General features: G+C 48.7%; 1 protein-coding gene across 1 annotated transcript in view; it reads left to right on the top strand.

Moving 5' to 3' along the window:
- c3h20orf27 (chromosome 3 C20orf27 homolog) overlaps positions 1 to 26,729 on the top strand; it is a 104,257-nt gene that overhangs the window by 31,687 nt on the left and 45,841 nt on the right. The window contains exon 3 of the mRNA XM_038793203.1: positions 18,472 to 18,610. Within this exon, the coding sequence (XP_038649131.1) occupies positions 18,472 to 18,610 (139 nt within the window). The remainder of the gene's footprint in view (positions 1 to 18,471; positions 18,611 to 26,729) is intronic.

The following is a 26,729-nucleotide window of genomic DNA, read 5'->3' as shown; positions in this document are numbered from 1 at the left end:
CAATCGTGTTCTGAGTGAATTGATGGTCACATCAAGAGGGAAATCTCCAAACAATTGACGTCTTTATATTGTCCTGCGTCTCTGTTTACAATAATCACCAGGCAGACAGAGAGAGAGAATGGCCATTCAACCCATTCCAGCTCCAATTATGGATGGCACTGCTGCCTCACCGTGCCAGGGACCTGGGTTCAATTCCAGCCTTGGGTGAGAGTTTGCATGTACTTCCCGTGTCTGCGTGGGTTTCCTCCGGGTGCTCCGGTTTACCCCCACAGTCCAGGTTAGGTGGATTGGCCATGCTAAATTGCTCCCGAGCATCCAGGGTTGTGGAGGTTACGTTGTGGGGCTAGGGTTGGATAGATGGGGGAGTGAACCTCAGTGGGGTTCTCCTTTGCAGAGGCAGTGCAGACTTGATGGGTTGAATGGCCTCCTGTACTATTCTTTGATTCTATGATTAAAAACATAGCAGGTTTAGGCCATTCGGCCTGTCGGGCCTGTTCCGCTACTCAATAAGATCTTGGCCGATAGGATTGTAGCCTTAACTCCACTTTCCTGTCTGCCTCCCCATAATCCTTATCGTCTGTCAAAGCAGCCTGAAATCTTCAATGGGCCAGCCACCACTGCTGGCTGGGGAAGAGAATTCCAAACACACTCAGTCCTCTGAGAGAAGCAACTCCTCATCTCCATCTCAAATGAGAGACCCCTTATTTTCAACCTGTGCCCCTTTGTTCTAAATTCCTCATGAAGGAAACACTTCACAGTATCTTTCTACACTGTCGAGCCCCCTCTGAATCGCCAATAAGTGTAGGCCCAACCTGCTCAACCTTTCCTCCTGAGACAAGCCCCTCACTCAGGAATCAGGTAGTGAGCCTTCCCTGTGCTGCACCCTTAGAAAATATATCTCTTGTTAAAAAAGGTGACCAGAATTGTACACTGCACTTCCGACCAATGTATCTGTAGTTTAGTTGTAGCATTCTTTCCTCCGGATATCAACGTTCTGGGTTCAAGTCCCATTCTGGGCCTTCAACACAGTCAAGGCTGATAGTCCAGTGCAGTATTGAGGGCACCTCAGGCTCATGGTCCAGTGCAGTATTGAGGGCACCTCAGGCTCATGGTCCAGTGCAGTATTGAGGGCACCTCAGGCTCATGGTCCAGTGCAGTATTGAGGGCACCTCAGGCTCATGGTCCAGTGCAGTATTGAGGGCACCTCAGGCTCATGGTCCAGTGCAGTATTGAGGGCTTCGGAGGTACCATCTTTCAGATGAGATGTTTAACCAAGTCTTCACCTCATGCCTGGGCAGATGTAAGAGATCCTCTGGCATTAGTTTGAAAGAGAGCAGGGAAGTTATTCCCGGTGAGGTGTCCTGGTCAATGTTCATTCCTCAATCAACATCACAGAAGAACAGATTGCCTGGTCGCTATTACACTGCTGATTGTGGGAGTGTGCTCTTCAGAGTACTTTTCTGCAAAGTGCTTTCAGATGTCTATTGGTCGTGAAAAGCACGATGTTAATGCAAGTCTTTCTTTTTCTTGCTCTTCAATCAGCCACTTGTTGAATGATTTCAAGGTATTTTTTGGTCTCCATTATTCCAGAGACCGATTGATTGTTCTCTGAAGAGCTTACTGACATCATGGGTGGAAGTGTCAGGTACTGACTGAAAACCAGCGTGTTTCTCCCCAGAGAAGCGAGCCGGTTTTCTGATTTTCTGACACTTTTTGTTTTGTCAAAAAAAAGCAGGGGGCCGTGACATTCCTGAGGGGTGGCACCTAAAAGACACCAGCGAGCCCAGCTCCAGGTCCCTGTTTTTAAAGGGCGCCCCGATCTCAAATTGAAGTCAACATAACCACCACCCCACCCCCCCCTTCTCCACCTCCCCTATCATCTGGCTTAGTCCCCTCACTCCCCACCGCCAATGCAGGCAACCCCCGCCCTCCCACATAATGGGAATCCCACAATTTGGTTCTCAGTTGGCTCTGCCCGATTGGCAGTACCCAGATTCATGGGGCAGTGCCAGGGCCCTGACCACCCATGTCCCTCAACACCCCCCCCCCCCAACGTCTCCAGGACCTATACCCAGAGTTGTCAACTAGCATGAATTTTCCGTTTTTTATATGGAAAATCGGCTTGAATACAGGAGGACAATTTCTAACATTTAAATAGTAATTGGCAATCCGCCTCCCGAAATGCTTCATTTAGTTTCCTCGGCAACAGGGCCCTGCGCAGAGGACCCTCTCCTCTCCGCCCCGCAACTAACAGTGCATGCGTGCCAGGTGATCCTGAGCTTCGCAGGGTCTCGCACACGAGGCATCGAGGAGCGTGTATTGGTTTCCTTGGCGACAGGGCCCTGCGCAGAGGACCCACTCCCTTCTCTCTGCACACAACAGCGCATGCGTGCCAGGTGATCCTGAGCTTCGCAGGGTCTCGCACACGAGGCATCGAGGAGCGTGTATTGGTTTCCTTGGCGACAGGGCCCTGCGCAGAGGACCCACTCCCTTCTCTCTGCACACAACAGCGCATGCGTGCCAGGTGAGCCTGACCTTCGGGCGGTCTCTAATGAGGCAGCGAGGTGTCAGTATTTTACTATTGGGATAAAATAAAATCATGTTGAGGGTCGACTACAGTGGCAATTATCTACATTATCGAAGTCCTGTCACATTGGGAATTGTATAGGGTGGAGATACAGTGATGCCATTTTTAAGTGTTTCCATCTTAACAATTTAAAAACACAAATGGGTAATTTAAACCCTGAGTAATTTAAACCTGCTGCATTTGTTCCCTGTGCAGAATTGTAGAATATTTTCACATTTAGATTTACTGAATGTTTGAAACTTAATTTGAAAACGCCCACTCCCAATCATGATGTACATCAATGTAACAGCGATAGATTTGCATTTTCCATTCGTGTTTTAGATTTGCATTTTCCATTTGTGTTTTAGATTTGCACTTCAGATTGGGGGCCATTTTTTCTTTGGAATTAAAATACCGATTTTACTACCAAAATGCTGATATCTCGTATGTGGAATAACGATTTGTGTTGGGAAAGATTGGCAGCTCTGTATACCTGCTTCTGGGCCGCCAGCATGGTCAACATCAATACTTTCCGTTCTTGGAATCCGATAGTGATTCCTGCCGGTATGACCATGTATTTAATCCGCTTCATACCCTCGCTGGGCATGAACCTGATTACACATCGGCGGAGGGATGGGGAAGATCTCAAACAGATCTCCCCGCTGCAAGTCCTGCAAGTTGGTGCGAGTTAGCGGCTAGCGCAGGATTTGTGTCCGTGGGGAATGGGGCGGGAAAAGCACGCACCATCTTTTTTTTTCTCTTCATACCATCTTGGATACGCCTATGTGGCCACCTCTTCAGTTGTCTCCTTTTCAAGGCTGATGTTGTCATCTCTGCTGAAGCCGGCATTTATTTCCAATTCCTCCTTGCGCTGAGATGCAGGTTAATGCCTTCAGGGGACTTCAGTGTTAGTGACAAACAGTCCCACAGCATTGTCACATGTAGCCCAGGCTGAAAGTATCTGCCCTTGAAGACCCTTTGGGGAACTAGTTCGGATTTTCCGACAAATTTATCCCTGCAACCTACCTTTAAGAGCCTTCTCTGCTCACTCCATCTCCTTAAAAAGAGCGCTGCCTCCTTGCTCTAAAAGGTCCCTTGAGCATACGTTGTTACTTATATTTACATATGAAATGGGAGCAGACTTGAGCCATTCAGCCCCTCGAGCCTACTCCACCAAACCGAAGATCATGACTGTTTGTGTTTCGAGGCCCACGTTACCATCTCCCCCCACTAACCTTTCATTCCGTTGCCCGACGAGAATCAATCTACCTCCGCCTTTAAAATATCCAGTGAACCCATTTCTGATGCAGAGTTCCAAGGTCGCACAACTCTCTTGAGAGAAACCAATTCACCTCATATAGCGAGGCATCTGGATAGAAATTGTCCCATTGGGCAGACGCAGCATGGGTTCATAAAGGACAGGTCATGCTTAACTAATTTAGTGGAATTTTTTGAGGACATTACCAGTGCAGTAGATAACGGGGAGCCAATGGATGTGGTATATCTGGATTTCAAGAAAGCCTTTGACAAAGTGCTAAACAAAAGGTTGCTACATAAGATAAAGATGCATGGCATTAAGGGTAAAGTAGTAGCATGGATAGAGGATTGGTTAATTAATAGAAAGCAAAGAGTGGGGATTAATGGCTGTTTCTCTGGTTGGCAATCAGTAGCTAGTGGTGTCCCTCGGGGATCCGTGTTGGGCCCATAATTGTTCACAATTTACATAGATGATTTGGAGTTGGGGACCAAGGGCAATGTGCCCAAGTTTGCAGATGACACTAAGATGAGTGGTAAAGCGAAAAGTGCAGAGAATACTGGAAGTCTGCAGAGGGATTTGGATAGATTAAGTGAATGGGCTAGGGTCTGGCAGATGGAATACAATGTTGACGAATGTGAGGTTATCCATTTTGGTAGGAATAACAGCAAACGGGATTATTATTTAAACGATAAAATATTAAAGCATGCCGCTGTGCAGAGACCTGGGTGTGCATGAGTCACAGAAAGTTGGTTTACAGCTGCAACAGGTGATTAAGAAGGCAAATGGAATTTTGTCCTTCATTGCTAGAGGGATGGAGTTTAAGACTAGGGAGGTTATGTTGCAATTGTATAAGGTGTTAGTGAGGCCACACCTGGAGTATTGTGTTCAGTTTTGGTCTCCTTACTTGAGAAAGGACGTACTGGCACTGGAGGGCGTGCAGAGGAGATTCACTAGGTTAATCCCAGAGCTGGGACTGTACTCGTTGGAATTTAGAAGGATGAGGGGGGATCTTATAGAAACATTTAAAATTATGAAGGGAATAGATAGGATAGATGCGGGCAGGTTGTTTCTACTGGCGGGTGAAAGCAGAACTAGGGGACATAGCCTCAAAATAAGGGGAAGTAGATTTAGGACTGAGTTTAGGAGGAACTTCTTCACCCAAAGGGTTGTGAATCTATGGAATTCCTTGCCCAATGAAGCAGTTGAGGCTCCTTCATTACATGTTTTTAAGGTAAAGATAGATAGTTTTTTGAAGAATAAAGGGATTAAGGGTTATTGTGTTTCGGGCTGGAAAGTGGAGCTGAGTCCACAAAAGATCAGCCATGATCTAATTGAATGGCGGAGCAGGCTCGAGGGGCCAGATGGCCTACTCCTGCTCCTAGTTCTTATGTTCTCATCTCTGTCCTGAAAGGACAATCCCTAATTTGAAAACAGTGGCCCCTAGTTCTGGACTCTCCCACAAGAGGAAACATCCTTTCCACGTCCACCTTGTCGAGACCATTCAGGATCTCGGATACTTCAATCAAGTCACCTCTCACTCTTCTAAACTCCAGTGGGAGGAAGCCCGGCCTGTCCAACCTCTCCTCATAAGACAATCCGCTCATTCAGGTATCAACGTGGTAAAAACCCCTGCCTCAGAAATCTATCTCAAAACCACTTTGCCAGTTTCTTTGGAGGTTTTAAACTTGTATCAGCTTAAAATATGACTAAAATTTAACATAAATGGTTCTACCGTTGGGTGAGGGAAGATGTGATAAACGAGGAAGGAGCAGGGTGGCAATAAGGAGTGTGGCAGGAAGGGCCAGAGCGACAAACAGTTGAGGCTGGAGATTGTGAAAATAAAATGGCAGAATCAAAGGTACTATAAGGACACTGCATGCATTCAGATAATAAGGTAGCTGAATTGAAGTTACAAATCAAAGTAAACCAATATTGCAGAGAGCTAGGTTCAGGACGACCAAGGTTGGAAGCTGAAAGTTCAAGGGTATTCAGGCGCTTGGGAAGAATAGACAGAAAGGGAATGTAATGATATCATGGTTATGTTGTAATTCACTGACTAACCACTAGGAGTCTCAATAGTACATTAGTGAATATTAGAGTTGGGTGACCTCAGACTGACTAGGAAGCTGGGAGAGAGGTTGCTTATGTATGTTCATACTGTTATTCATCTGTTGTTTTGTATATAGTTGACCGACTGTTTAATGTCAATAAATTGTTTTATAGCTTTAGCTACCAGAGTTCTTGTAATATAAATCAGGCCATCCGACAAGAACATTACAGGGAAAGGAGGTGGTGCCCTGTGAGGAGAGATTGAGGAAATCCAGCCCGCAATCTCCACTTCTCATTGAAGTGAACAAAATTCTTCCAGGGTTCGACAGGGTAGATGTAGGAAAGATGTTTCCCATGGTTGGAGGATGAGGTCTAGAATGGTTTCAGGTAGGCCATTTAGGACTGAGATGAGGAGGAATTTATTCACTCAACAGGGAAGAAGAGAGCGACATTTATTTACTCCAACGGTGGTTAGAATGCGGAAATTGTTACTGTGGTTGAGGTAAATAGTTCTGATGTTTTCAAAAGGAAATGAGATGTGCACAGGAGATAAAAATCAAAAGATATGTAAAAAGCTGAGATAAGTGAAAACTCTTCTGCACGGACTGGTTTGACTGAATTACCTCCTCTGTGTCGTAATGACACATGGTTTTAACTCTCTCTGAAGCGGTTTGGGGTCAACCATTTTAATAATGTGTGCATTTAAATTATTTGGCTTATACGAGTTAGGAGCAGGAGTAGGCCACTCGGCCTCTCAAGCCTGCTCTGCCATTCAACAGGATCGTGGCTGATCTAATTTTAACCTCCACTTCACATTATCGGCCTCCCTCCCTGATAACCTTTCACCGCCTTGTTTATCAAGTATCTTATCTGGCTCTGCCTTTAAAAATGTTCAAAGACTCTCCTCTCTTCTTTCGATGAAGAGACTTCCAAAGACACTCAACCCTTCAAGAGAAAAAAAGTTCTTCTCGGGGGAGGTAGTGGCGTAGAGGTATTGTCACTGGGCAAGAAATCCAGCGACGCAGAGCTCTGGGGTCCCGCGTTTGAATCCACCATGACAAATGGTAAAATTTGAATGGCCATTCACATTCACTTTGTCAATGCCCCTCTGGATCTTGTGTTTCAATCGCGTCACCTCTGAACCAGGAAACTAAAATCCTCCCTTACACCATCTCTTCAGCCACGCAGTCATCTGCTATTCCTATTCTCACTGGCACGTGGCACCGGCAGTGACCCAGAGATTTCAACCTTGGGCCCTGCTCTTCAATCTGCTACCTAGGTCTTTGCTGAAGGGCCACCACCCCTTTCTTGAAAGACATCATTAACTCAAGAGTGCAGGAGCAGATGGACCTAAGTGCATCTGTGCAGAAATCATTGCACGTGGTAGGACAGATTGAGAGAAAGTTATCAAAGCAGGCATGCACCGGTATCATGACCGGTACAGGATTGAGAGGGCCAAAGAGCCTGTTCCGGTGTTGTATTGTTCTTTGTTCTTTTAGCAAGTAAAAAGGGAGAAAATCAGTGGAGGCCCTGTAGAGTATAGAAAAGTGCAGGGGAGAATTTAAGAAAGCAATTAGGAGAGCAAGAGGGAGCATGAGCACTGGTGGGTAAGATTAGGGAGAAACGCAAGATATTCTAGAAGTATATCAAGGGGCAGAGCATGAGCAGGGCCCATTATGGACTGATGGATCTCTGCGTCTATTCGGAACCCTGGATATCCATTATCCCTTCTCAGTTTCCAAATAACAGAGGTCAAATCTGTGCTTTTTGGCAAAGTCCACTTACTCTTTATTTGTCAGCTGTGCCACTGGTAAACTTATTTTCAATACAAAACTTAGAAAGTTTCCAACTAGCCCTGCAGCAAGCTAGTCAGATTGATTGTCTTTAGCGAATGCAGTGGTTGAGTTTTCATTCAATTACAGATCGTAGTAATTCTTCAAATCATAATGCACAGGATAAAATAACAAATAATTTAAACAAGAGAAAGGTGGTGATTATCAAAAGCAAAGGAAATAGATTTCAGAAATAGAGCTGGAGTGATCCCGGGATGAGTTTTTCCATCCTGGTCAGTGATTCTTAAGGAGGCTATTATCTTAAGGTCTAGCCTGCTTTTTTAATTCCGATTGGCTTTAACTAATTTATAAATGACTCAATTCAGCCAAAATGTCTGTCCATTAATTTAAGAGATACATGTATTTAAATGTATTGGTGCAAATTTCTCATTCCATCGCTTGCCAATTTTCCAAATTACCCATACCTGCATCTAACAGTAATTAGAAAAACACCGTTTTCGTTAAGACATTATCACTCTAGACTGGCTGTTACCACAGAAATGGGACTACCCGTGCTTGGCAATAGAATGGGGCCTTTTAGCTAATTGACGTCACTGACCTTGCAGATGTGAAACCTAAGAAATTAAAGAAACTAGAACTAAAGTGTATGATCTGGATTAACCCTTAGTGGATTCCCAGCTATTGTGGCACTCGAGTGATGCTTAATATGATTATAGTTAATTATTCTTAATGAGTTCTCATTTTAACCCTTTTACCTCAATCATCTTCCCTTACTCTCATGGTTTGTAGCTGACTAGAAAAGTCAATTTCTATCGGGGACCAAGGGGGTAATTGTGTGTGGAACTGGAGGACATGGGTAGGATGTTAAATGAATACTTCTCATCTGTCTTCACTTGAGAGAAGGAGACCAGAATTCCAGCAAGAGGGATTGTGAGCTTCTTGAATAATCTGACATTGGGGAGTGAGGAGGTGGGCTTGAAAGTGGACAGGGTGGATAGGAGACAGCTGTTCCCCTCAGTTGAAAGGTGGATAATGAGGGGGCATATTCTCAAGGTGAAAGGCAGGAGGTTTAATGGAGGAATCCTTTTTCACCTAGAGGGTGATGGGAGTCTGGAATGCACTGTCTGGGAGGGTAGGAGTGGCGGGGGAGCCTCACGTATGTGAATGAGCACTTGAAATGTGGTAAGGCTATCAGCTAAGTGCTGGAAAGTGGGATTAGTGTAGATTCAGTGCAGTTTAGTTTTCGTAAAATTCCTACAGTGCAGAAGGAGGTCCTCTGGCCCATCAACTAGCACAGTTGCTTCACAGCTCCAGATTCCCGGCTTGGGTCACTGTCTGTGCGGAGTCTGCACGTTCTCTCTGTGTCTGCGTGAGTTTCCTCCGGGTGCTCCCATTTCCTCCCACAGTTAGGTACAGGTTAGGTGGATTGGCTATGCTAAATTGCCATTGGTGTCCAAAAAAGGTTAGGTGGGGTTACGGGGATAGGGTGGAGGTGTGGGCTTGGGTAGAGTTCACCTTCCAAGGGCCGGTGCATATTCAATGGGCCGAATGGCCTCCTTCTGTACTGTAAATTCTATGAAATCAGTGATTCAGCCCCAACCCTACAAAAGAGCACCCTACCTAGGCCCTCTCTTCCCCCCCCCACCCCAACCCTATTATTCCACTTAACCGTTGGACACTGGCCATTTCACCTAACCTGCACATCTTTGGACTGTGGGTGCTGACTCGATGGGCCTGAAAGTGTGGTGGAGGCAGATTGAATCGTGGCTTTCAATAGAGGTTTGAATAATTTTCTGAAGAGGTAACATAAAGGTGAGGTAGTAAGATGAAGTGAGTTGCTCTTGCACAGAACTTACGCCGATCCGGTGGGTCAAGTGGCTCCTGTGCTGCGACCTAAATTTGGTGAATTCTACAAAGCTGTGGATTGTTGAGGGAAGGGAAGACGAGAGGTGTAAAGATGTTGCATGAAATAATGGCTGGAGGCAGATGACCGTTCAGTGAGCCTTGCTTTTCAGTCCTTGAGCCAATCTATTGCCATTCATATGCAGGTCATGGTTATACCATTGAACTTCCCATATGGATATACGACCGTGCTGTTGGAATATTTTCAAAAACATATTAGTGATCACAATAGAAGTCTTACAACACCAGGGTTGTTTCAAATCACTAGCTTTCGGAGCACTGCTCCTTCCTCAGGTCAATCTCCCAGCACTCCTTGTACAGGTGAAGGAGCAGTGCTCCGAAAGCTAGTGATTTAAAACAAACCTGTCGGACTTTAACCTGGTGTTGTAAGACTTCTTACTGTGCTCGCCCCATATTAGTGATCAGAATGGAAAAGCAAAACCCAAATCAAAGATCGGTTTGAAGATTGCACATGAATGTGGGTAATACGGAAGCCAATTTGCCCACAACAGACTCTCTCAATGTGATGATGACCTGATAAACTGTTTTGTGCTGTTGAATGAGGGATGAATGTTGGTCAGGACAGTAGGGTTCACTCCCCCGCTCTTGTTTAAGATAGTGCCAAGGGATGATTTACACCCACCCGAATTGGTGAAGAGACCCTTGGGTTTCATGCCTCCCTATGAAAGACTGCATCGCAGATGAGGCAGTGCTTCCTCAGTAGTGTCACTGTGTCAGCCATGATTGTTGTGCTCAACTGCTGGAGCTCTCCACCCCAGAAATAGAGGCGAAAGTACTCCCACTTGAGCAAAAGCTGATACTTTGAGGGTTCCATGGTAATGTAAAACTAACACGCCAAATTAGGGTTAGGGACAACTGAGGTACTGATTCTAACAATTGAATCGGGTATTTAAAGGCTAGGCTTGGTGTTGATCACATGAAGAATTTACCCCAGCGACACTAGCCATTATGCCGAATTGAGCTTTTGACAATTTAGCGACCAAACGATTCTGTAATGGAGTCACCTAGCTGTTTACTGGTGATTCCATCACCAGAGTGAATAGAATATCGGGGCACTGGGGCAGGAAAGGAGACTGAAGGACCTACCTTTAAAGTGATTGGGAGGAGTTTTATGTATTTTGGGATTCAAGTGGCCAAGGATTGGGGGCAGCTTCACAAGTTAAATTTGGGCAAAGCAGTGGATCAACTGAGAAGGGATTTCCGTAGATGGGACATGCTCCCACTGACGCTGGCGGGGAGGGTTCAGACGGTGAAGATGACGGTCCTTCCGAGACTGCTTTTCTTTTTTCAATGTTTCCCGATTTTTGTCCCAAAGGCTTTTTTCAGAAGTATGAATGCGGCGATGTCGAGGTTTATATGGTCGGGTAAAACCCCTGAGAGTAAGGAGGACACTCCTGGAACGGACCCGCGGAGAAGGGGGCTTGGCTCTCCCGAGTTTTATTAACTATTACTGTGCTGCCAACATATCGATGGTTAGGAAGTGGGTAGTGTGGGAGGGGTCGGTCTGGGAGCGGATGGAGGCAGCATCCTGCAAAGGTACGAGCCTGGAGGCTTTACTGATGGCGCCCCTGCCGGCTCGGTACTCTACAAGTCCTGTGGTGGTGGCAGCCCTGAGGGTGTGGGGGCAATGGAGGCAGCATATGAGACTGGAGGGGGCGTCAGTGTGGTCACCGATCTGTGGCAATCACCAGTTTGTCCCGGGGGGGCTGGATGGGGGCTTTTAAGGTATGGCAGTGGTCAGGGATTGAGAGGTTTGGGAATCTATTCATTCCGGAGGGCTTTCCAACCTTGGAGACATTAGATGAGGAGTTTGATTTGCTGGGTGGGAATGGGTTTCGGTACCTTCAAGTGTGGGACTTTGTACGGAGGCAGATTACAAGCTTTCCTCGCCTCCCCCTGAGGGGACTACAGGATAAAGTGCTGTCAAAAACAGGGGTTGGAGGTGGGAAGGTTTCGGCGATATACAGGGAATTGTTAGAGTAGGAAGGGGCCCCTATCAGAGAGGTGGAGGAAGTGGGAAGAGGAGTTAGGAGGGGAGCTGGAAACTGAACTGCGTGTGAAAAAGCCTTGAAAAGCGTCAATGCATCCTCGTCCTGTGCGAGACTCCGCTTGATTCAGTTCAAGGTAGTCAACAGGGCCCACATAACGGTAGCCTGGATGAGTAGGTTCTTTGAGGAGGTGGAAGACAGATGTGGATGGGGTGGGGGTAGCCTGGCCAACCATGTTCATATGTTTTGGGCATGTCGAAAACTGAGGGAATTCTGGCAGGGATTTGCAGATGTTATGTCAAAGTCCTGGAAGGTAGAGTCCAGAATTGGCGATATTTGGAGGATCCGAGGGCAAAGGGAGGGGAGGCCTGGCCTTCTCCTCCCTGGTGGCCTGGAGACTGATCTTGCTGAGATGGAGGGACTCGGAGGCCCCGAAGTCAGGAGTGTGGGTCAGCGATATGGTAGGGTTTCTCAGTCTGGAGAAAATCAACTTCGCTCTGAGAGGATCAATACAGGGATTCGCCCGGAGTTGGCAGCCGTTCATCGATTTCTTCAACAAAAATTAAATGGCAGCAGTCGGGGGGGGGGGGGGGGCAAAGGGAAAAGCGCGGGGGGGGGGGAGGGGGGAGGAAAACAGGAGGCATGGTAATGTTAAATAAGGACAGGGAACTCCGTATAAGGACAGGGAATTCAGCATACGGGTAATTGGGGACAGGGCGGGAGAAGTGGGGTACGTGGTTTATTGTTTGTTGTTCTTTGAGGGGGTATTTTGTGTGGTTGTTTTAGAAATGTCAACATGCTAAATTGTGAAAATTACAAATGCTTCAATAAAATATTTTTACTACTGAAAAAGAGTGAATAGAATGCTTTTGAGACTGCACGTTCTGGAATCTTCTGGAACCAATATGAGAGCAGGTAATAACTGTGCAAAGATGAATGGCAGGCTAGAGAATTGGTCAGAATATAAAAAACGGCCAACAATGAATAAAAGTTTCATCAGGGGAAATAATTTAAATATGAGAGGAAGCTAGCAAGAAAAGTAAAAATGGCGAACAATTTCTACAGCTTTTAAAAATGTAAAAAAAAACATGCAAGAGTTTCTATTAGTATTTAAACAGGAAAAGAGCCAGCAAAGTGAGTGTTCGTCGTCTAGAGAATGACACTGGGGAGTTCATAGTGGATAATAAGGCAATGGCGGAAGAAACGAATAAAGGTTTTTGCTTCGCTCTTCACAATACAGGATTAAAAAAATATTCCAGTAATAACCGTAACCGTAACTCATGGAAGGGAGGGAAACTTGGTGAAATTACAATCACCAGGGAGACTGACTGAGGAAACTGATGGCGGGCTATCGAGTCTCTACGTGGACTTCATCCTCGGCTCTTAAAGAGCTGTCTGGTGAGGTTAGATTCTGGAAAGGTTCCATCAGACTGGAAAGTAGCAAAAATACCCCCTCCTGTTCAGTAATGATGATCTTTTAGTGTCACAAATAGGCTTGCATTAACACTGCAAATGAAATTACTGTGAAAATCCCCTGGCGCCACACTACGGCGCCTGTTCGGGTAGAATGAGGGGGAATTCAGCATGTCAAATTCACCTAACAAGCATTTTCGGAGGAAACCTATGCAGGTACAGGGAGAATGTGCAGGCTCTGCACAGACAGTGATCCAAGCTGGGAATTGAACCCAGGTCCCTGACACTGTGAAGCAACAGTGCTAACCACTGTGCTACCGTGCTGCCAAGAAGGGTGGGAGGCAGAAAACCAGAAACTATAGTCCAAGTTTGATGTCTGTCATAGAATCATAGAATTTATAGTGCAGAAGGAGACCATTCGGCCCATTGAGTCTGTGCCAGCCCTTAGAAAGAGCACCTTACTTAACCCATACCTCCACTCTATCACTGTAACCCACTAACCCCACTTAATCGTTTGGATACTAAGGGCAATTTAGCATGGCCAATCCACCTAACCTGCACATCTTTGGACTGTGGGAGGAAACCAGAGAACCCAGCGGAAACCCACGCGGACACGAGGAGAGAGTGCAAACTCCACACAGCCATGGGGACGGTGTTGATATCGATCATCATTAAGGAGGTTATAGCTGGGCATTTAGAGAAACTCTAGGAAATCTGGAAGACTCCGAATGGTTTTGTGAAAGGCAAATCTTGTTTATTGGAGTTCTTTTGAAGGTGTAACAAGCTCTGGATAAAAGGGAGCCTATACTTGAATTTGCTGAGCATTTGATAAGGTGCCACATCAAAGAATATTGCAGAAAGTAAAAGGGGATAACATATTCGCATGGGGTTAGGAGATTAGCTGACTGGCTGGCAGAAAAGAGTATGTGTAAATGGGTCTTTACCTGATTGGCTGGATGTGATGAATTAAATTCTGTAGGGGGTCTGCACTGGGAACTCCACTTTAATAATTTTGATAATAACTGTGATGAGGGGAGTGAAGGCGTGGGAGCTAAATTTGCACATGATGCAAAGATAGGTAGGAAAATATGTAGTGAGGAATGGCCCACCTCCTATTTCATGTCTGGTCGTGAAGGCACAAAGCTGGACGTCATCAAAGCTGTCTGTATTCATTGCACTAATCCCACAATCAAATTGTGAAAATGTAATGCAGACACTGTTGTCATCACTCGCAATGCCTTTCTCCACCAGCTTATCGGAAACGTTTTGTTTATGACCAAGTACCAATTCACTCATCACCCTGTAATTGCTAAACCACAGCTTTAAAATACTCCCATCCCTTCACAGTCTCGCTTCTTCCTATCTGTGGAGCCTGTATTGTTCCTATAAGCCTGAGATGTCTGTGCTCCTTCAGATGAACGTCCCCAGATTTAATCACTATATGGAGATGCCAGCGTTGGACTGGGGTGAGCACAGTAAGAAGTCTTACAACACCAGGTTAAAGCCCTACATGTTTGTTTCAAACACTAGCTTTCGGAGCACTGCTCCTTCCTCAGGTGAAGTTCCTCGTACCTCTTCATTCACCCGAGGAAGGAGCAGTGCTCCAAAAGCTAGTGTTTGAAACAAACATGTTGGACTTTAACCTGGTGTTGTAAGACTTCTTACAGATTTAATCACCTCGCCATTGGCAGCAGTGCCTTTAGTTTGGAGGCGCAAAGCTCTGGAATTCCTTCTCTCAGCCACTTCGCGATCTCTGTTTCCTCCTTAAAACCTACCCCTCTTAAAACCAGTTAGGGGCTGTTTAGCTCATTGGGCTAAATTGCTGGCTTTGAAAGCAGACCAAGGCAAGCCAGCAGCACGGTTCGATTCCTGTACCAGCCTTCCCGAACAGACGCTGGAATGTGGCGACCAGGGGCTTTTCCCAGTAACGTCATTTGCAGCCTACTTGTGACAATAAGCGATTTTCATTTTTCATTTTTCACCAAGCCTCCTGCAAATAGGTTGGGATGTTTTATTAAGTAACAGGTGCTATATGAATACCAGCAGAAAGTGCAGGGGAAACTTGGAAAGTTGCAGCATCTGAGCACAGAGGAACCGAGTCACCGGAGCTGAATTCAGGATCTCTCGCCGGAGCTGAATCCAGGTTAGGTGGATTGGCCATGCTAAATTGCCCTTAGTGTTGGGTGGGGTTACTGGGTTATGGGGATAGGGTGGAGGTGTGGCCTTGGGTAGGGTGCTCTTTCCAAGAGTCGGTGCAGACCTGATGGGCCGAATGGCCTTAAATTCTCTGATTCTAATCGCACCCGCAAATCGGCTCACCCTAACGGTCATTAAGCCACAGCTGGAGTACAGCGTGCAGTTCTGGTCACTGCACTAGAGGAACAAACTGATTGCTCGAGAGGGTACAGAGGAGATTCACCAGACTGTTGCCTGGGCTGGAGCGTTTCGGCTTTCAGCTCTCTGGGGGTCAGGGGAAGGGGCCTGATTTGAGGTGTATAAAAAATTATGAAGGACATGGACAGGAAGGAATTTTTCCCCTTGGCAAAGGAGTCAATAACCAGGGGGGTCATAGATTTAATGTGAGGAAAAACGTTTTCATCCCGAGGGTTGGGAATCTGGAACTCACTGCCAGGAAGAGACGGGAACCCTCACGACATTTTAAGAAGTATTTAAATGAGCGCTTGAGATGCCAAGTGCTGGAAAATGGGATTGGAGTACATAGGTGTCTGATGGCTGGCATGGACACAGTGGGCCGAAGGGCCTCTTTCCCCGCTGTAAAAACTCTATGACAATGGACTCTAATTTCTTTCTCTCCCGAGCCCTGTCATTTTCTTCCCCTCCAGCAGTTGGGTCTTCTGAAGGGTACCATTGAATCTGCTTTCCATCGTTGTTTTAGACTGTGTGCGGTTCCAGATGTGGGGTAAGATTCTCCGTCCATCACTGCCGGCGGGATTCTCCGTTTCCGCCACAGTAAATGGAGTTTTGGCTGAGCACCAAATTCTCCGTTCTCGCTGGCGGCGGCAACAGGGCGAATTCGGAACAGAGAATCCTAGCGAATGTCACTTCTGCCTCTTTTTTTTTTTGCCAATCACCTTGAGACTTATCCACTGGTTACTGACCCTTTCTCGTTCCTCCTTTTTTTTGAAGTTGTTTATCAAAACCTTGCTGAGTTTTTCCAAGTAAAACTTTGGAGACCCGACACCTGCAATCATCCGACATGGGAGCACAGATTATTGGGCACACTTACTGCTACCTCCACAAGTCAGCAGCTCTTCTGCCTTCACAGAACTAATCCCCCCAATTCCAGTCGATGAACCTGTATCAGAGCTGATCGTGTTTTTGGGACATCCAATGGTGCAGTGGTGAGCACGAGGCAACTGAGAGCCCTGGACTAGGAGAGATAAAATAACAATCTTTATTGCCACAAAGAGGCTTGCATTGCAATGAATTTACTGTGAAGAGCCCCTAGTCGCCACATTCCGACGCCTGTTCAGGTACACTGGGAGAATTCAGAATGTCTAAATGACCTGACGGATAGAGGATCAGAGTAATGACTTTGTGCATTTCATTGAGAAGCTAGCTGGGTACGTGAGGGAGAATGGAATGGGAAGGATGTGTGAATAAGCCATGAATGTGAGATGGTGACTTCTGTACGGTAGATTCCATGTAGAATTTCACATGTTGCCGAAGCTTTTGTCTTGCAATCAGGACAAACACAAAAATGCCAAATTTTAAATGATCACAGCAATTTGTACCATAGGATAAAAGGTTGCTGACTGGATGGTAACTTGATTTTGGCATTCCGTGGAATTGGATTGGGGAACTATAGGCTCCTCAAGCTTCTGAAGAATTCACAAGGCTTGGATATTTGTTTGCAGAGACCGCTTCCCTCTGTGTCAATGTTCAAGCTTTGTACTATCAAGATTCTACATAATAATCCACCAGGATATTCCTGAGTATGTCGAAAGGAACAACAATCTCTAAGGCCCTGGTTGAAAGGTTGCTAAGCATTATAGTTTGCTGAAATTAAACTCCCATGTTCCTACAAATCATTGTTTTAGTTGACCTTTTGTTATGCACTCCAGCGTTGTGTCCTCTAAAGGGACAGGGTCCTGCCAAGTCTGCTATCCATGGATAGCTGCCATAAACATCACGTGTCCATTTCTGCCTGTGGCTGGTTGGCTGCTCAACTGTAAGAGACAGGTGGTGTAGCCATTCACCATCCTGTGTGCAGTCCATTAGAGTGTTGCTTGCTTACTGACTGGCCTGGGAAGATCTTTGGGCTGTCCCAACATTTGTTTCTAAATTTTTCCAAATAAGGGGCAATTTAGTGTGGCCAATCCACCTACCCTGCACATCTTTGGCTTGTGGGGGTGAAACCCTCGCAGACACAGGGAGAATGTGCAAACTCCACACTGGTGGTGACCTGGGGCCAGGATCGAATCCGGGTCCTCGTCGCCGTGAGGCAGCAGTGCTAACCACTGCACCATTGGATGTCCCAAAAACATGATCAGCTCTGTATTTAAAAATAACTTGGCTTGTTTGTTTTTACACTGCTGGCTGGCCTATGAAATCGGATAGCTGCTTATCTAACACCGTTGGCACTAAGTTCACGAGTACATGCTGTATATCTTCCATTAGTTGTCGCTGTCAAACATTCTACAGCATTGATTGAGAGTAGGAAGGGAAATCGGGTGGAACATTTCACTCCTTGGCACTCCTAGGAACAAGACGAGGCCATTCATTCATTTGAGCACGCTCCGCCATTCAACAAGGCCATTGTTGGTCTGCACATCTGCATTATTTACCTACCTTGTCTTCATATCCCTTGATTCCCAACCTAACCAGCAGCAGCACGGTAGCATTATGGATAGCACAATCGCTTCACAGCTCCAGGGTCCCAGGTTCGATTCTGGCTTGGGTCACTGTCTGTGCGGAGTCTGCACATCCTCCCCGTGTGTGTGTGGGTTTCCTCCGGGTGCTCCGGTTTCCTCCCACAGTCCAAAGATGTGCAGGTTAGGTGGATTGGCCATGATAAATTGCCCTTGGTGTCCAAAATTGCCCTTAGTTTGGGTGGGGGTACTGGGTTATGGGGATGGAGTGGAGGTGTTAACCTTGGGTCGGGTGCTCTTTCCAGGAGCCGGTACAGACTCGATGGGCCGAATGGCCTCCTTCTGCACTGTAAATTCTATAATCTATGATCTATTCATCTCTGACTGATTGGCTCCGGCCTTTTGAGGCAACGAGAGTTGCTGTTCTTGATTCCCTCCCGCATGACCTGGTTTTGATTTGTATTATGAATATTTGTTCCTCCAATTAGAGAGCATTTACGGACGGCCATTGATATCTACAGGGTGAAGGGTGGGGGTGGTGCAATACAACATCTGGGATGAGTAGGGGCCGAGTGTCAGGAGGTGGTTGCATTGGTCCATGCAGTGCTTGTGTTCTGATATTCTTCCCATTGCTCTATTCCTGTTCCAGGTTGGGTTCTTGAAGATCAGTCACAAATATGAAATCACGTTTCTGCTGCCAGCGAGCCAAAACCTGCGACAAGAGGCCAGCTCTTCCCCACTTCCGAACCTTTACCTGAAGCTGATCGACATAGCTCCTGTAACTGAAGGTGAGTGCCCTTTGCACTGAACACATGGGGCTTGGCAAAAGAAGCAGAAGTGACAGGAGGGAGTGCAATTTGTGATTAGGATTCGGAATGTATTCCCCGTAAATAGAATCATAGAGTCCCTACACTGCAGCAGGAGGCCATTTGGCCCATCGGATATGAACCGACCCTCTGTAAGAGCAGGCCCACTGTCCAGCTCTATCCTTGTAACCCCAGCCAACCTGCACACCTCTGGACAGAGGCAGTTTATCATGGTCGATCCACCTAACCTGCACATCCTTGGAGTGTGGGAGGAAACCGGAGCACCCGGAGAAAACCCACGCAGATACGGGAAAAGGCGCAAACCCCACACAGAGAGTCCTCACAGAAATTGAACCTGGGTCTCTGGTGCTGTGAGGCAGCAGTGCTAACCACTGTGCCACGGTGCCACCCCATGATGGTGTGACAGGGGGAGGGGGTGGGGTGGTAGGACAAACTACGTTGCTCACAGAATGGACAATGAAGAGTTGATTGGCTGAAAGGCCTCCACCAGCTCTACTAAGCTTCAGGTGATTCAGGATATGATGTTGGTGCCAGCCTTGGCTCACTTGTTGGCACTTGTCATGATATGCAGACATGCAGATAATGATATGCAGACAGGCAGCTAATGAACACAGAGAACAGGAGATGAACAACAAGTAGGCAGGACACTCAGGGGTGGTATCTCACTATAAAAGTCACGAGGTGCTCACACTCCGCCTCTTCCCACTGATGAATATCTACAGAGTAAGTCAGGGTGTATTGACAGTATCACACCTCCAGCACGTGGCTAAGAGCTAGTCTGGTTCAGTCAGACAGAGTAACCACACTTAGGTTAGCAGAGAGTCAAACTCGGAGAACTGTGCTAACTGTGTGACAGGTTCAATAAATCAGATTGAACTAACTTCAAGGTCTGGAGGATCTTTTGGTTAAAGCTGCATCCAGTTGCAGCCTGTGTTATCCCAGAGTACATAACACAACATGGTACCAGGAGTGGGGGGGGGGCCTCCGGGTCCACAGCTTGAGTTCAGGCTCCTACTGCAGAGACTTGTGCTGACTGAGGGAGTGCTGCACTGTTCAGAGATTTTAAATGGGACGTTAAACTCTGGGCCCCATCTGCACGCTCAAAGTTTTTTTCTAAAAATCCTACCGTACTATTTTTGAAGAAGGGCAGGGGGGTTTTTCCTGGCATCTTGACCAATATTCATCTCTCAACCAAAATCACCCAAAACAGACAACCTGGTCACCACCATCACTGCAGTTGTCTGTTTTATCTGTGTGCACATTGACTGCCAGGCTTTCTACATGACAAATAGCTGGCACAGATGAGATGGGCTGAATGGTCACCTTCTGTGCTGTACGGTTCTGTTATTGTGATTGATTGTCTGGATACTGACCAGCCAACCTTGCTGAAACATTGTTTGTGAATCTCCGCTAACACCTCCGCTGTGATACCTCTCCGCACTCTTCAAACACCTGCTGTGGAAGTGTCAGTATTTGGGGTTAAGAGGGAGAGACCATCTTGGTGTATTTGAGATGCTTAAAAGAAATACTTGTATTTTTAAAACACCTTTAGAATCTTAGGGCATCCTAAAACACTTCAAGAAGTTTTTTTTAAAGTCTGTTCACTGTTGCAGTGTAGGAAATACAGTAACTAATTTGCACACAGTGGGCGAGTTGTCTTGTGAGGAGAGGTTGGACAGGCTAGGAGTTTAGTGTAAGAGGCAACTTGATTGGCCCTGTATGTTTCAATGGCCACGCTGCGCCGGAAAAGCAACTCGCTGCGATGCAGCGTGGCCAAGACGGGAGACCCTGCTCCCAGATCTACCCAGCTTGCTACCCCTCACGAGATTGCTTTGGATCTCACGAGATGTTGCAATGTAAATCCCGCCCATTGTCGGTGGGGTCACCTTTTGGCAAATCTGCATATTAGAGCAAGACAGCTTATCTCGCTCTGATATGCAGATTCCCGAGGTACCCAAGGCTTTGGGATTCATCTCCTTTGCCTTGGAAATCTTAGACGAGCGTTGTTCAGCACTGGCCGCCACAAACAGCACTTGTAGGGGGGGGGCCTCCCAGGAGATCGAAGGTCCCCCAGCTACATGCCTTTTGGGCACATTGGTTACCTGGCATTGCTGATGCCACCTGGGCATCCTGGCTGTGCTACCTGGCAGTGCCAGGCTGGCACCCAATATGTCCAGGTGGCTCTGCCAGTTGGCAAGGGCACTGTCAGGATGGCATTTTTTTTGTGTGCGATCAGGCCGGGGGTGTCCTGCATGAGTGTTGAGGAGGAGGGGTGGCAGCAGGTCGGGTATCACTTTGGGGAGCCTCAGGATGTCATTTAAAAATGGTGTCCTGACCTCTGAAGAGTTCCGGTGAGCAGAGCTCCCCACTGTACAAAACGGGGGGTATGTGGGGGCTTGGGGTGCGGGTTCCCCATTCCCCCGCTAGTCGGGGTGAATAGCCGTGTGTTTCACGGCACTGGGAAACACGTGGCCAAATGCGCTCACTATGGGACTTTGTTCCCTTTTGGGAGAATCGAGCCCATAAGACCGTTAGGAGTGGATGAGGAGACGACGTTCCCTCTTGTGGGAGAATCTAGAACGAAGGGTCTCTGCTTAATCAGGGGTCATCCAGTTAAACGAGGTGAGGAGAAATATTTTCTCGCCAGAGGGTTGAGAGTCCCAGGAACGTTCTTCCTCAAAAGTCAGTGCAAGCACAGTTTTTGAGTATTTGAGGCAGCGGTAGGCAGATGCTTGATAAACTCGGGGGTGAAAGGTTATCGGGGATAGGCGGGAAGTTACATTTTGATGATCAGTCATGATCTTATTGAACTCCAGAACAATCTCGAAGGGCAGAGTGGCCTACTCCTGCTCCTAACTTGTTATGTTCGTATCCCCAGAACACCACAGTGAAAATGACTGAGGGATAAACATTGGCCCCGTCGAAGTAACGGCCAACAAATCCTTTGCGCCCAAGGGTTAGGACGGGGCCTGGGTATTAGTGTCTCAGCTGGACGGCGTTTGCGTGTCTGTGTCATCGGGAAGGGGGTTAAGAAAGGAAACGCAACACCTAATAAGTTAGGCTTCCATGAAGTGCCATAAACGTCTGTGGGGCCTGATCTTGAGGAATGATAGCTTCCGTCCAGTTGACAGACCGAGGGAGAGCAGGCAGTCCTCTGCACACTCTCTCTCAGTCAATGCTTGCAGCCTTTGCGATTTGGAGCCAAATTTCCAGCCAGCTTTTAGACTTTGACTCTGTTCTGACCGGCTGGACGGCGGCCCTCTGCTGTCATCCCCAGGACCCACGGGAGAATTCACTGCACTGATTGGGCACCGGGCGGGAGCTCGGTGTGTTTGCAGTGCTCTGGGATGCAGCCGGTCCCTCCCCCCTGCTGCTTTCTTAACATGATGTGGAGATGCCGGCGTTGGACTGGGGTGAGCACAGTAAGAAGTCTTACAACACCAGGTTAAAGTCCAACAGGTTTGTTTCAAACACGAGCTTTCGGAGCACGGCTCCTTCTTCAGGTGAAGAAGGAGCCGTGCTCCGAAAGCTCGTGTTTGAAACAAACCTGTTGGACTTTAACCTGGTGTTGTAAGACTTCTTACTGTGCTTTCTTAACAAACCAGCCTTTGTGCTCCGGCTGCTGAACGCTCCGTTTGCCACATGTCCTCGGAAGCGCGCGTGATTAGGATTCCCCATTGATATTCAGGGGAAAAAAAGCTAATAAATCACACCGATTTTTAAAATGCACAACTAGTCACTCTACCGCAGCTCCAATCCAATCGGCACTGAGCTAATTAAAAATTAAAACCCAAGTCGAGGTCGCTTCCAATAAATCTAGCAATGCACCAAGTGCAGGGCAGTACGCTCTGGGGATAATATTGACTTGGCACTGCACTGCGGTACAGACCTTTTTTCTCTCTCGCACAGATTCCGATCAGCACACTGGGCTACAGCGTGATATCGCAGCTTTGAGGTTGAATCCTGAGTACAGCTTGAAACAAACTGGCTCGAGTCTCTTAGGAACCCAACAGCAATGTGTTAAAACTCTGACAGGTAGATAGGGAGAGGCTGTTTCCTCTGGTGGGAGAATCGAGAACTGGAAGGGAGGGGGGGCATAATCTTCAAATTAGGAGTAAAACCGGGAAGTGTTTCTTATGGTAGTGAAGAGGCGACCCCGGCGGTATTATCGCTGGAGCAGCGGCCCAGGGTGATTCTCTGGAGACCTGGGTTCAAATCCCATCATGTGGCGAGTGTTGGAATTTTGAATTCGGTAAAAATCCGGAATTAAAAGTCTAATCGCTTAAAAAACCTATCTGGTTCCCTAATTTTCCTCGGGGGAGGAAATCGGGCCCATCCTTATGACTCTGGATCCACAGCAATGTGGTTGACACTTAATGCCCTCACAACCGCTTATCAAGTCCCACCATGGATTGCTATGGTTCAAGAAGGCAGCCCATCTCCACCTTCTGGCAATAAATGCTGGCCTAACCATCCACGCCCACATCTCCGTTAAAGAATCCAGAGATTTCCAGCTGGAAATTCATCATTATTTTGGTACGTCTCTCCAGGGACACGGAATAAAGACAGGTATATGGAGTTGAGGTGCAGGTCGGCCATGGGTTAATTGAATGATGCAGCAGGCATGAGGGGCTGAATGGCCGCCTCCTCATACTTGTGGGCAGAGAGGTGCAGGGGGCAACCGTGCAAGGCACCACCATGCCAGCCCCTGGATCGTTCTAGGGGTTCCCTACTGATCACCCATAATCGCCATCGATTGCTGAAGCCTCTGGCCGTGCGACTGAAGGCTATTGCTAATGGGGCATTGGCAATCGTGGCCAAGTGAGCACTTCACACATGCCAAGTGGATCCCTGTGGGTAGGCGGGCCATGTAACATGTGGGAGCCATTGTCTAGCACCCAATCATGCCTTGAAGCATGGACACTGTGCTTGAACACTGCGGGAGGCAACATCACACGAGCAGCAGCCAACATCCGAACACCCAGTGGAGGGGACATGTCCATGGCCGGAGGGTGTGTGAGTGCCACGGGGAGGGGGGATGCCTGGAGAGATGGGCAGAGGGTTTGGCCTGCATTGACAGAGGCATTATGCTGGTTGTGCATATGGGTGTTTATTGTGTTTTGTAATCCCCCCCCCCCCCGACCCCGGTGCCTTCAGTGATCGTCAATGTGCTTTTCCTTCCTAGCTCTGCTGTTACCTCTAGGTGTGTCCCAAGGTTGCACATCTTGAGGTGGAGGCAGTCAGCTGCTCACCACTTCCCATGGCCTTCGTTGCCCCTGGCGGGTGTCATCTGGGGCCGGAGGGCCCGGCTCACTTGGCGGCACTGGCACAATCGTGCTGCCCTGTCCCATGTGCTAACTGCGAGACGCGGTCTCATCAGAGGTGGAACTCTGGGGAGCTGGTGGCTACCATCGCCACTCCATGGGACGGGTTATGGTTGGCAGCATGCACCCCTCCTCCTGCTCAGTGCTCATAGGGCCCTGGGGTTTACCTTGGGATGGCGGGTTTAAGCCCCGGCTGCCTCTGCATCATCTGGCTCTTCCAGCCCTGATCCCTGCACCATGGTGCCGACGCCCTCAGCGATGCTCCTCAGTGACTGGGACAGGCTCCGCAGCACCTCGGCCATTCCCATCTGAGGGCGGGACATGTCCCGCAGAACCTCCAGGTCAGTCTGGTACTGGGTGACATCGGACATCCTGCCGAGACCCTCAGCCATGGCTGTCACTGACTGCGAGACGCCTTGGACACCTTCATTAATGGTGCGAACATCGTACACCGTGATCGCTACCCTAGCAGTGTTGCCTTGGTGCCAAGCATGGCCGGCAACATCTCCTCCTGCGCTTGTAGCCTCTGGGTCTCTTCCTGGACTGCTGGAGTGTTGCTGACATCTCCCTCTGAATGTCCCAACCGCACACTAATGTCTCCATCAGCTCCGGGTAACCCTGTACCAGAGGCTCAGTGTCCGGCTCTGACCCAGCTGGGTCCCAGGCACCAGCAGACCCCCAACTGCTGTCTTGCCTGGGGGTTCTTACCGCATGGGCATGGGCATGGTGGGGGGGAGAGGGGGGGGGGGGGGGGAAGAAGGAAGGAGGGAGGGAAGGGAAGGGGGGAGAATTAGCATGGTTTCATGAAGGGGAAATCAAGCTCGACAAATCTAGTGGAATTCTTCAAGGATGTAACAAGTAGAGTTGACGAGGGGAGCCAGTCGATTTGGTGTATTTGGACTTTTAGAAGGGTTTTGACAAAGTGCCACTTAAGAGATTAGCGTGTGGAAAGGAATTGAGAACATGCGATTAGGGGTAATGTATTGAGGTGGAGAGAACAACTTGTGGACAGACAGGAAACAAACAAGTAGGAATAAACAGAACTTTTTCAAATGGCAGGCAGTGACTAGTGGGATACCGCAGGGAGGCAGGCAGTGACTAGTGGGGTACCGCAGGGACGGAGGCAGTGACTAGTGGGATACCGCAGGAAGGCAGGCAGTGACTAGTGGGATACCGCAGGGAGGCAGGCAGTAACTAGTGGGATACCGCAGGGAGGGAGGCAGTGACTAGTGGGATACCGCAGGGAGGCAGGCAGTGACTAGTGGGATACGCAGGGAGGCAGGCAGTGACTAGTGGGATACCGCAGGGAGGCAGGCAGTGACTAGTGGGATACCGCAGGGAGGCAGGCAGTGACTAGTGGGATACCGCAGGGAGGCAGGCAGTGACTAGTGGGATACCGCAGGGAGGCAGGCAGTGACTAGTGGGATACCGCAGGGAGGCAGGCAGTGACTAGTGGGATACCGCAGGGAGGCAGGCAGTGACTAGTGGGATACCGCAGGGAGGCAGGCAGTGACTAGTGGGATACCGCAGGGAGGCAGGCAGTGACTAGTGAGATACCGCAGGGAGGCAGGCAGTGACTAGTGGGATACCGCAGGGAGGCAGGCAGTGACTAGTGGGATACCGCAGGGAGGCAGGCAGTGACTAGTGGGATACCGCAGGGAGGCAGGAAGTGACTAGTGGGATACCGCAGGGAGGCAGGCAGTGACTAGTGGGATACCGCAGGGAGGCAGGCAGTGACTAGTGGGATACCGCAGGGAGGCAGGCAGTGACTAGTGGGATACCGCAGGGAGGCAGGCAGTGACTAGTGGGATACCGCAGGGAGGCAGGCAGTGACTAGTGGGATACCGCAGGGAGGGAGGCAGTGACTAGTGGGATACCGCAGGGAGGCAGGCAGTGACTAGTGGGATACCGCAGGGAGGCAGGCAGTGACTAGTGGGATACCGCAGGGAGGCAGGCAGTGACTAGTGGGATACCGCAGGGAGGCAGGCAGTGACTAGTGGGATACCGCAGGGAGGCAGGCAGTGACTAGTGGGATACCGCAGGGAGGCAGGCAGTGACTAGTGGGATACCGCAGGGAGGCAGGCAGTGACTAGTGGGATACCGCAGGGAGGGCAGGCAGTGACTAGTGGGATACCGCAGGGAGGGCAGGCAGTGACTAGTGGGATACCGCAGGGAGGGCAGGCAGTGACTAGTGGGATACCGCAGGGAGGCAGGCAGTGACTAGTGGGATACCGCAGGGAGGCAGGCAGTGACTAGTGGGATACCGCAGGGAGGCAGGCAGTGACTAGTGGGATACCGCAGGGAGGCAGGCAGTGACTAGTGGGATACCGCAGGGAGGCAGGCAGTGACTAGTGGGATACCGCAGGGAGGCAGGCAGTGACTAGTGAGATACCGCAGGGAGGCAGGCAGTGACTAGTGGGATACCGCAGGGAGGCAGGCAGTGACTAGTGGGATACCGCAGGGAGGCAGGCAGTGACTAGTGGGATACCGCAGGGAGGCAGGCAGTGACTAGTGGGATACCGCAGGGAGGCAGGCAGTGACTAGTGGGGATACCGCAGGGAGGCAGGCAGTGACTAGTGGGATACCGCAGGGAGGCAGGCAGTGACTAGTGAGATACCGCAGGGAGGCAGGCAGTAACTAGTGGGATACCGCAGGGAGGCAGGCAGTGACTAGTGGGATACCGCAGGGAGGCAGGCAGTGACTAGTGGGATACCGCAGGGAGGCAGGCAGTGACTAGTGGGATACCGCAGGGAGGC

This window comes from Scyliorhinus canicula, chromosome 3 (assembly GCF_902713615.1).
Source record: "Scyliorhinus canicula chromosome 3, sScyCan1.1, whole genome shotgun sequence".
Taxonomy (NCBI): domain Eukaryota; kingdom Metazoa; phylum Chordata; class Chondrichthyes; order Carcharhiniformes; family Scyliorhinidae; genus Scyliorhinus; species Scyliorhinus canicula.
The sequence above is the reverse complement of the archived record's forward strand: the minus strand, read 5'-3'. Positions and strand labels throughout refer to the sequence as shown.